At 35.7% G+C, this 9,920-nt stretch overlaps 2 protein-coding genes across 13 annotated transcripts in view; one reads left to right on the top strand and one right to left on the bottom strand.

Moving 5' to 3' along the window:
- Positions 1–79: 79 nt before the first annotated feature.
- LOC137496353 (zinc finger protein 335-like) overlaps positions 80–9,920 on the bottom strand; it is a 22,168-nt gene continuing 12,327 nt past the window's right edge. Inside the window, exons 4-11 of one of the 12 annotated variants that reach the window (XR_015497937.1) lie at positions 9,530–9,595; positions 8,787–8,892; positions 7,875–8,142; positions 6,849–6,971; positions 5,866–5,989; positions 4,440–4,483; positions 4,205–4,339; positions 80–2,509 (exon numbers count right to left, since the gene is read on the bottom strand). Coding sequence is in view for 1 of the 12 variants with exons in the window: in XM_087264795.1 (XP_087120921.1) it covers positions 8,031–8,142; positions 8,253–8,286; positions 8,787–8,892; positions 9,530–9,595 (318 nt within the window). In the remaining 11 variants the exon portion in view is untranslated. Of the gene's footprint in view, positions 2,510–4,204; positions 5,010–5,151; positions 5,990–6,106; positions 8,143–8,252; positions 8,287–8,786; positions 8,893–9,524; positions 9,596–9,920 lie in introns of those variants that run through there. The other 11 variants (XR_015497938.1, XR_015497936.1, XR_015497935.1 and 8 more) reach the window with 11 other exon arrangements.
- LOC568866 (serine/threonine-protein kinase pim-1-like) lies at positions 1,346–4,438 on the top strand. The gene is made up of 7 exons (XM_087264721.1): positions 1,346–1,633; positions 2,155–2,523; positions 2,806–2,900; positions 3,080–3,130; positions 3,266–3,638; positions 3,931–4,104; positions 4,226–4,438. Exons 1-7 carry the CDS (start codon positions 1,456–1,458, stop codon positions 4,321–4,323), a joined length of 1,338 nt encoding a protein of 445 aa, XP_087120847.1. The 5' UTR covers positions 1,346–1,455; the 3' UTR covers positions 4,324–4,438.

Raw genomic sequence — 9,920 nt, 5'->3', positions numbered from 1 at the left:
ATTTTGACTATAGTTGTATATTTTTCTTTATACTTTATTCTAAACATTATTCATGTAAAAAAAGAAGAATTCATAAAGGTAAAGAATTCACAGAAAATGTTTATTTAAATTGCAAATAGTGTGCTTAAATGAAGAGACTGCAGTCTGAGCGGAAAAGAGAATGGAGAAGGATGTTAGGAGTATGCCACTCTAAACAGTTAGGAACCACTGATATACAGTCTAGATAATAGGTCATACCCATGATATCGAAAATGAGCTCAGATTCAATGCAAAAGTAGTGTAACATTACAATAGAGACGGAAATATTGCAATACTGTAAACAATTACTTTCAAATGACAGAAACTAATTAAATATTAAGTGCTATATTTTGAAAGAAATTTGCAAATGAAAGCAAAACCCAGGATGGTAATAAATAAATGGCTGTAAGTAACTGTCAGCTCTTATCTATGGTTTTCTAATGTTGTCACTAATGTTAATTGAGAAGAAGTTTTAGATAAAAAATTTTTTACAAGTCCAGTTACATACAAACATTACTAAATTAGTTCATTTAAATTAAAAACATAATGAGTCACTAAATACCACACAGATATCCTTTAAAACTATTATTAAAATGAGAAATTACATCGTGAAAGACTTATTTTATCTTTGCCATAATCACAGTAAATAATATTTGACTGGACATTTTTCAAGACACTTCTAAACAGCTTAAAATGACATTTAAAGGCTTAACTAGGTTAGTTAGGGTAACTAGGCAGGTTAGGGTAATTAGGCAAGTTATTGTATAATGATGGTTTGTTCTGTGGACCATTGGAAAAAAATAGCTTAAATGGGCTAATAATATAATGTTAAAATGCTTTTATTCTAGCCAAAACAAATAAGACTTAATAATAAGTAATATTTATACTATACTCAATAAATAATAAAACTGCAGAATAAAAATATCAGACATACTGTGAAAATTTCATTGCTCTCTTAAATGTAATTTTGGAAATATTTAATAGAGAAAAAATTAAAAGGTTTCCCAGAGGTGGCTTGCAGCAGGAAGAGCATCTGCTGTGTAAAACATATGCTGGAAAAGTTGGTGGTTCAATCTGCTGTGTCGACTAAGATTAATAATGGGACTAAACTGAAAAGAAAAAGGGGGGATAATAATTCTGACCTAAGTGTGTGTGTGTGTGTGTGTGTGTGTGTGTGTGTATAACGTGGATGTGTGGGCACTTTAAGGCAAATTAGCCAGTCAGTCTAGCGCGGCCCTGCATTAGTTGTTTGAGTTATTGTGTTTTAAAAAGTCCCCGCGTGTTTTGAAAATGTTCTTTCGCGTTCCAAATGGAACCACGTAACTCTGACATCATCAGTGGCTAATTAAAGCTGACTGAATCAAGCAGAAACCCTCATTGCTTCTTTCGACGACTAGTAGTTCAGTATTTACTGCGATTCCACACAACGGTGATAAAATGGCCTTTTCAAAGTTAATTTCCCGTTTAAAGAAAGCGTTCGGTATCAAGTGTGCACACGAACCACCCCGTGAGCCACTCGCATCCACCGGCAACACGGCAGAAAACCACCGTCATCCGATACCCGATGACCCGCCCCTCTTCCAAGCCTGTTTCCCCAGAAGAGCTACTGTTGATGGTAAATTAGGTTTATGAATTTTAATTACTAAAACAATGCTAAAACACACCGAACATGTCAGAGTAGCTGTTTAAAGATAAGAAATAAAATTGACTAGAAACATTTAAGAATTTTAGGTAGTTTCTTAAAAGGGACAGTTCACATAAACGTGAATATTCTGTCATAATTCACTCCTAAAACCTGTTTCAGGTGCTTTCTTGTGTTGAACACAAATACTGAATTCAGCCATTGACTTCCAGTATTTTGAGTTCCTACAGTGAAGTTTAATGGCTGCTGATTTCAGGAATATTCTTCAGAATAGGTCTATTTTTGTGTTTAAAAGAAGAAATTCATAATTAATTGTATTTATGCCTTTAGATATATAGTTTAAACATACTTTTTTATTGCTAATTATCACTTCAATACAGAAAAACTGCAAGATTATAATAAAATACATTGAGTGATGTCTTTGCAAATTAACTTCAAATATCTAGTCAAAAGAGTTACAGAATCATATTAATGATATTCCTTCCCCTCTTTAGATCCGCTCCCTGTGCTGGAGATCCATGACCTACAGGACGAGCCGATCAGTAGCTCGAAATTCTTTCACACTGCTGTGAACAATCTGGAGCTGGAGGTTCTCCAACCTTCAATTCCTGATGCTCCAGCAGAAGAAGACTTGAACTTCACTGTGAAATCTGAAGTGAACAGCTTTGAATCTCCAGTGAGCCAGCAGTTCTCAACAGACGGCATCTTTGAAGCGTTCAGCGGAGACTCTGTGCAGGTTGACATTGACTCTGCACTGGATGAAGACTCGGAGTCTTCACTGAACCAGAAGGTCTCACAAGATGACTCCACTGATGATTCTGCACTGAGTCTTACAGCAGATGATGAGACCTGTTTGGACAATAGTAAGTTTATTGCAATAATTCATAACATTTGTTTAGGCTTATCAAACATTTTAAAATTATACAGTTGAAGTCGAAATTATTCGCCCTCCTGTGATTTTATTCCATTTTCAAATATTTCCCAAATTATTTTTAACAGAGTAAAGAAGTTTTCACTTCCTTCATTTCCTATAATATTTTTTCTTATGGAGAAAGTCTTATTTGTTGTAAACTCTGTGTTTTATTTGGTTTATAATTTAATAAGATTTTGTGTCCAGTCAGCTAAATGTTCTTCTTTTTTAACAGATGACATCAGCTCCCGCTACAATCTGGGAAAGCAGCTCGGTGAAGGAGGTTTCGGCTCCGTTTTTGAGGGGATCCGCATACAGGATGGTCTGCAGGTATTCATTTCTGTAGACTCAAATCCTTTGATGAAGTTCACTATTTAAAGAACATCATCAGAAACATGCTTTCATTGTTTTGACATTTCTGAGAATTCAAATTGATGAAACCTCTGTTCAGGATTTGAATGAAATGATTTGGATGCACATGTTAATTGTTCGCTTATTTCTTTAAACAGGTGGCTGTTAAATTTGCCCAGATGACACCACGTATGCAAGATCTCTGCTCTGTAAGTACACTACACTTTCTGTTTTTCTCTTCTCAGTCACTGTGTTCAACTCAAAATGTCTTATATTTAATATTAGACAACAGGCTGTGGTTAAAAATCCTTGTTTGAAAACCAACATCATTATTTTGTTTTCAGTCTCATGACCAGCCACCTCTAGAGATCACCTTGGCAAGTATGGCCAGCAGTGGCTCCAGGTGTGCCAATATAATTCAGCTCCTTGACTGGCAGGTCTTCAAAGACCATTATGTCATGGTCATGGAGCGGCCTACGCCAAGTATGGACCTGGAGGCATTCCTGCAACTCAACGGAGGCGTCCTCACCGAGCAAACGGCACAAACTATCATGGGCCAAGCTGTTCATGCTGCCAATGTTTGCTGCTACCGGGAAGTATTCCACAGAGACATTAAGCTGCAAAACCTGCTTGTAAACCCAAACACACTGGAGGTCAAACTGATTGACTTCGGCTGCGGAGATTACATGATGGAATCAGCATACTCCACCTTTTCTGGTAGGTGTTTTGAATAGGGTTGTCAAAAGTATCAACTTTGGGACTGACATTTAAAAAATGTCCAAATGAGCACTGTTAAACACCACTGATTGGCCATTGGTGTTCACATGCTCAGCAAATATGACTGTGATGAGTGTCAGTATCGATACTTTTGACAACACTAGTTATGAATGTACATAAGCATTATTAATATACGGTTTAAAAGCTCAGTAATTAGCACACCTGAAACCCATCTGGTATATTTATCAACATGATGCTGACACAGAGATTCAACTAAATGTCTTTCCTCCAGGCACAGAAGCGTACATGCCGCCAGAGTTTTACAAAAGAGGATGTTACCATGCCAAACCAGCGACTGTCTATTCTCTTGGGGTTCTTCTCTTCACATTGCTGCATGGAGATTTTCCAACGACTTATGACCTGTACTACCTGGAGCATGACTGGTCCAAATTTACCCTCTCTCAAGGTGAGATGTTCATCAAAGAACAAGTTAAAAAACAGTTTACTAATAATAATAATAATAATAATAATAATAATAATAATAATAATAATAATAATAATCTCACCTCTCCTTTTGTTTTTCACAGAATGCTGTGATCTGATGTGGGCTTGTCTGCAGCAGATTCCAGAGCACAGAATTCTTCTAGGACAGATGCCTTACCACGACTGGTTCATGCTGGAGTAGCCAGTTGACACCTTTGCTGTTAATATATAGTGTCTTGTTATTGTATTATTCACTTCTTTATTGTTACAGTTGTTTTTGTGTATGTCTCTAATAAAAATATATATTTTTGAACTCACTTGTGATGTGGCTTATATTGTGATCTAGTCCCAGTGACAAAAATCTGTCATGAGGTTTGAACAGCATCCAGTCATTTATAACACACACTGCAGTTGCCACTGGCGTCATTAAGGTGCACTTTTAGAACTACACTTTTAAAGAATACAGTCCAGCGCTGCCGTTTACCTGACCCAAAACCTAAACATATCAGTCACTGAGACATCAGCAAATCATACATATGTCCAATGTTTTACAGTGAAATCAGAGCTGTTTTTAGAAATGTTTTAAAAGAGAAACATCGTAACATGAGAATGTGACATTCAATACAAAACATCTGCATTTTCACAATAAGAGCACCCAGTTTTATTAAGTTCATTGAGTATTCACCGCCCTCATGACAATTGTGCTTCTCAAACAAAATATTCAATGGTATTTCTTTAAAGTCAATTCTGATAGTGTAGTTTGTGCAGACACACTGAGGTTTATCCAGTGTTCAGAAGTCTGAATCATCCACATTATTTTATACGCCTCCAAAAACACGTTTACTACACGAATGTCCAGCGTTTGCTAAACAAATAGACTGTTCAACCCTTTATGTTATCACTTTCTTACAACATCTCCAACTATGCTAAAAGCAACGAGTTCTATAGGAAGATGTTGTAAGAAAGTAATAATGTAAAGGGTTGAACAGTCTATTTATAGTAATGTGTTTTGGGAAACGGGAGTGACAACTGTATGGAATTCAAAAGTTTGCATTCTTAATCACCTGTTTCTAAATGGTCTGTCTCTAAAAGTGAGGGGGACATATGCCCCGTCAGGTTTTATAGGAAGAAGAAGAAGAAGAAGAAGAAGAAGAAGAAGAAGAAGAAGAAGAAGAAGAAGAAGAGGTAACATTTATTTTGATGGTTCATTTAAGTTTTGTCATTAGATTATAAGACTGTTGGGTTTGGGTTAGGGTTAGTGTAAGTTGACATGTACTAGCAAAGTTTCTTTTAGTCAGTTAAATCTCTGTCAAAGGAGCATATCAAGCTGATTATATTATCAACAGATTTTAAGCAGACAGTCTACTAATACTCAAATGGACCATCAATATAAAGTGTTACCCCATTCTTTAATAATGCCCTAGAAAAAAGAAAATCAGCTTCATTTTCATCTCTAATAGTCCACATTTTCTGTAAGGCTGGTGGTGAACTTTATTCAACCTTCTACCAAACTGAAGTACAAAGTAAATCTAATCTTTGTTTAAGATGTTTGTCAGATTGATAAATAATTTAGAGATTATCAATTCAATTTCTAAACATCAGAGCATTTTAAACAGCAGCTAGTGTGTGAGATGTGCTCAACCATCACTGCTTCATGTTTTGGTTTTCACAGACAGATTAATCTCTATTATGATTTGGAGTTGTAAAATGGATGAAGTGTGGTCATATTTGTGATTTGATTTACCTGGATTGATCAGCTGGTTCGTCTGAAACACTGGCTGTAGATGGAGAAGAGCTCCGGACTGCAGGTTTGATGGTGGATTTTGGTAAAAGAGGAGCTGATTTTACTCCGCTGACGTCTCTTGAGGCTGTTAGAGAAAAACAAACATTTCACATTTCTATTTATTATTTTTAGTCACAAACTCATTATTAAACACAATATCCACAGATTTTTTCATTCACTCGTTTTCTTTTCGGCTTAGTACCTTTGTTAATCAGGAGTCGCCACAGCAGAATGAACCGCCAACTTATACAGCATACAGTATGTTTTACACAGCGGATGCTCTTCTAGCTGCAACCAAGCACTGGTACACACCTATACACTCTTGCATTCACACACATTCACTACTGCTAATTTAGCTTATTCAATTCACCAATTGAATTGTCCTTTGACTCTGGGGGAAACCGGAGCACCCGGAGGAAACCCACATGAACACGGGGAGAACATGCAAACTTCACACAGAAATGCCAACTAATCCAGCTGGGGGCTTGAACCAGCAATCTTCTTGCTGTGAGGTGAAAGTGCTACCCACTGAGCCACCGTGTCATCATTCCACTGATTACAGCACAGCAAAATACTTCAAAACCACCAAAGATGATTATAAAAGGATAAAAGCAATGTTAAAGTAATTCTCCCTGAAGAACAAAACATTTGAATCTTTCAGTTGGATTCAAGCTGGAAAAACTATTACTGAATATTTAAAAAATCATCTAAAGACTGAGAAAATAGACCCCATATTCTATTGCTGATTAAATTATCACTGTATGTGTCGTATTATTATGAACTAAATGTATGAATAATTAATTAAATGTAGCTGAAATAGAATACAGCCCTGGTTTTACATTACAAAACATAAACACACACAATCCAAGAAAATGCTTCAATGTAATGGCAGGATTTACACTATGATTATCCAAAAAACAAATGAAAAAACCATTCAAACTCACCATGCGTCAGTGGAACAAGAAGAAAGAAAACCAGCTCAATCCTCCTGTGATATTGATGTGTGTAGAGGACTCTATTGGGATAAATGGAGCTCAGTCCAGACGAGCTGCAGCATTTTAGATCATCTGAAGAGTTTTCACAGCAGATGATGGAAGTTCAGCCTGGAGAACATTGCAGTAGCCTAATATACAAATCACAAGTGCTTGGACAAGAAGTTACGCAGCCTGCTCTGTTACAAAGTGTCTGATCCTTCTAATTTTGTGTAAAGAAAACAAAGCTTGCCCAATCATGCAGGTTATGTGACCACTGAAGGACAGCTGAGCATCAAGACTTCTGACTGAATTAAAGGTATAATTGTAGATGACCCTAGCTGAATAGTGAAGTTCAGATGTCTTTGTCTTAGTAGCTTTAAAATTGAGCATCATTTATAAAAATAGAAAGTTTGATGGATTCTTGGTAGTGAATGTACAAAACAAACCAAAGATAAAAACTGATCTGAACTTTCAGAGGCAACTTAAAATACATGCATAAGGCACTGAATAGAAACAAAAATCAATATGTACACGAGTATAAATATTATTAAATCATATGCAGCAGACAACAGATTTGTAAAACCAGAATTGTACAATATTATAGCACAACTAATGCAAGAAACTCAGTGTTAGAATCAGATAAAGAGGCTTTGACTTATTTGGTTTGCATTTAAAGTTCCGGTCTGTAGCCATGTTTAAAGAAAGACATATCTGTAAAACTGAAGAAGCTAAAAATGAAACAGCAAATGATCAAAACCTTCTTTGTAAGAATTTTAGCTACAGCTAGGAACTGTTTCATAGCAATATGACGTCAATCCTCCAGCCTACCGTTATATACAGACTGTCATTAAAGCAGCATCCACAGAGACATGTCCATTATTCTTCTTAAATACAGGATTCTCTATACTTATTTCTTTTTCAAGGCTAAAGATACATTTCTTTCAATATTTACAAAGGCATAAATCATATTTTGAGAGGATCTAACTGTACATTCACCTTATAAATGACTGATGATTGTGGAAGAAGTTTGTGTTACTTATGATCAGCGCAGTTTGTGATGCTCATTTGGAGCTGAGATGAGCTTCAGATATTCTTCTGTCTGTCCGTGTGTGTGTGTTGATGTTGTTAATAAATAATGTGTGTGTCGTGTTTCTACTCCTCAATAAAAGTGATGACATCATACTGGATGCCCTGCTCTTGCAGTTGTTCCAGTTGTTCAGGTGTGGCTTCAGTGTAAACCGGGTCATTGCTGCATCTGCAATAGCTAAACACACACATTGAGCAAATTTAATCATAATAAGAGTAAAAAAAATTTAATTGTAAGCGATTTGTAGCATTTGTATTTAATCATTTGTATGATATCAATTTCTGTACCTTACTGTAAAAAATGCTGGCTTCCTCACAATTCCTTTATGTTTTCCCAACAGAAAACAAGTTAACGTAATTATTCTTATGAAATTAAGTGAATTAAACATAAAACAATTAAGTTGTCCCCAAAAGTGGTGCTGTTTTAACTCATTTTAAAGTCGTTTGAACAAGCTGAAAAGTCATTTTTTGGGTGCTGAATTCTGTTAGACTCCCCACAAAACAATACAGCTCAGTTTATTTGTATTTTAATATTTGCGCTATTGTATTTTTCTATGCTTTTAAATTGTTTAATATATTTGATGTGGATACACTCCACTTCATGAACAAAACATCTGAATCATGATAAAATGAACAATTCTTTCTAAATAAAGCTATTTAAGTCATCTGGTTAAATGGTATTCATATCACAATATCCAAACATTGCAGAAAAACTAAATATCACAAAGTCATTTATTTACAGTCTCATGCAGCCATGAAAGCTTGTAGTAAATAGTTCTGTTTTTTGCATTTAAAGTGAAGGTAAAAGGTGAAAGGTCATACCAGTGACCGCTGAATGAGCGACTGCTTCCAGATCTTCAGGGGCCACAACCTGCTGTTCAGTGGTGATGGGGATATACTGAATCTGTCCATCCTGAGACAGAGCAATCTGACACACAACACAGAGGAGATTTACACTGACACCAGGGAACATTTAAACAAAAAATATGTACTACAAACAGAATTTGTTTTCCTTTTTGTCTTTTAAAATGTAATGAATACAGGACAGCTTTGTCAAAACTGTCGTCCCCATTCAGATGAGTTTGTGAAAAAGGCCGAAAAATGCTGTACTATTCACGTCAGGCCAGTAGTTGGCAATTTCTCTTTATAAAATACACTATGTGCATGCAAACATATGATGTTTATAGTTTTGTTTTATTGTGAGGTAATCTGTAATCTACACTTACATGCCATGTAATCTACAAAGCCAAAATTTTTATTTAAATCTGTAGCATTTTCAAAAATTTGGTCTTCCAAAACCAATTTTCAAAGATTTGTGTTTTCAGGCCTCTCAAAATGCCATTGTTATGTAAATAAATGTTCAAAATGGAAAAAGACAAGAAAAAAAACAAAACAATAAAAGTTTCTGATTTAGTTAAGACATACATCATGCATTGGTTTTAATGTTAATGCTAAGTAACCACAAACAGTTTAAGTACCTATAAGAAATCATGTCACATTTGAATTACAGCAATTACAACGTGAACAAAGTAAATAATTGTGCTTGTATTGGCTCTGAACTCAACCTGTTGTTCCTGTAGAAACGTCCCATCATGTTCATACTGAATGTGAGGGATTTGCCCGTCCCCCATCTGCAATTCAAAGTCAGGGTTTCAGTCCTAATGATGAAACATAACATCCAACAGACCATACAAGTGGGGTCTCTAAGTTCTCTAAGTTATCCAGAGTTTGGGAAAAAAAACTAGGTAAAGTGGTTGGGAGTAAGAGTTGTTATATTGTAAGGGAGTAAGTTGTTGTATATATTGTTTTGGAGGTTAGTTTTGCGTTTTTATTTTCCTTACCACTCTCTCTCAGCTTCTCACTCCACTATTAGGTTTCTTTCTGGTTTAGGTAACTGACCATCATTGTTATGACAGTGCCAGATCCACCAATCCCTGGATAAGCCAGTCTATGGTG

The sequence above is a fragment of the Danio rerio genome, chromosome 8, assembly GCF_052040795.2.
Source record: "Danio rerio strain M-AB ecotype USA chromosome 8, GRCz13ab, whole genome shotgun sequence".
NCBI lineage: Eukaryota > Metazoa > Chordata > Actinopteri > Cypriniformes > Danionidae > Danio > Danio rerio.
This window is presented reverse-complemented; position numbering and strand designations above follow the sequence as displayed.

What these genes read in the sequence shown, in the direction of transcription:
- LOC568866 (XM_087264721.1), top strand. Translation starts at nt 1,456, where the DNA reads ATGGCCTTTTCAAAGTTAATTTCCCGTTTAAAGAAAGCGTTCGGTATC. An exon ending in CAGAAGAGCTACTGTTGATG is followed by an intron (nt 1,634 to 2,154) that starts GTAAATTAGGTT and finishes TCCCCTCTTTAG; the next exon opens with ATCCGCTCCCTGTGCTGGAG. An exon ending in GTATGCAAGATCTCTGCTCT is followed by an intron (nt 3,131 to 3,265) that starts GTAAGTACACTA and finishes TTTTGTTTTCAG; the next exon opens with TCTCATGACCAGCCACCTCT.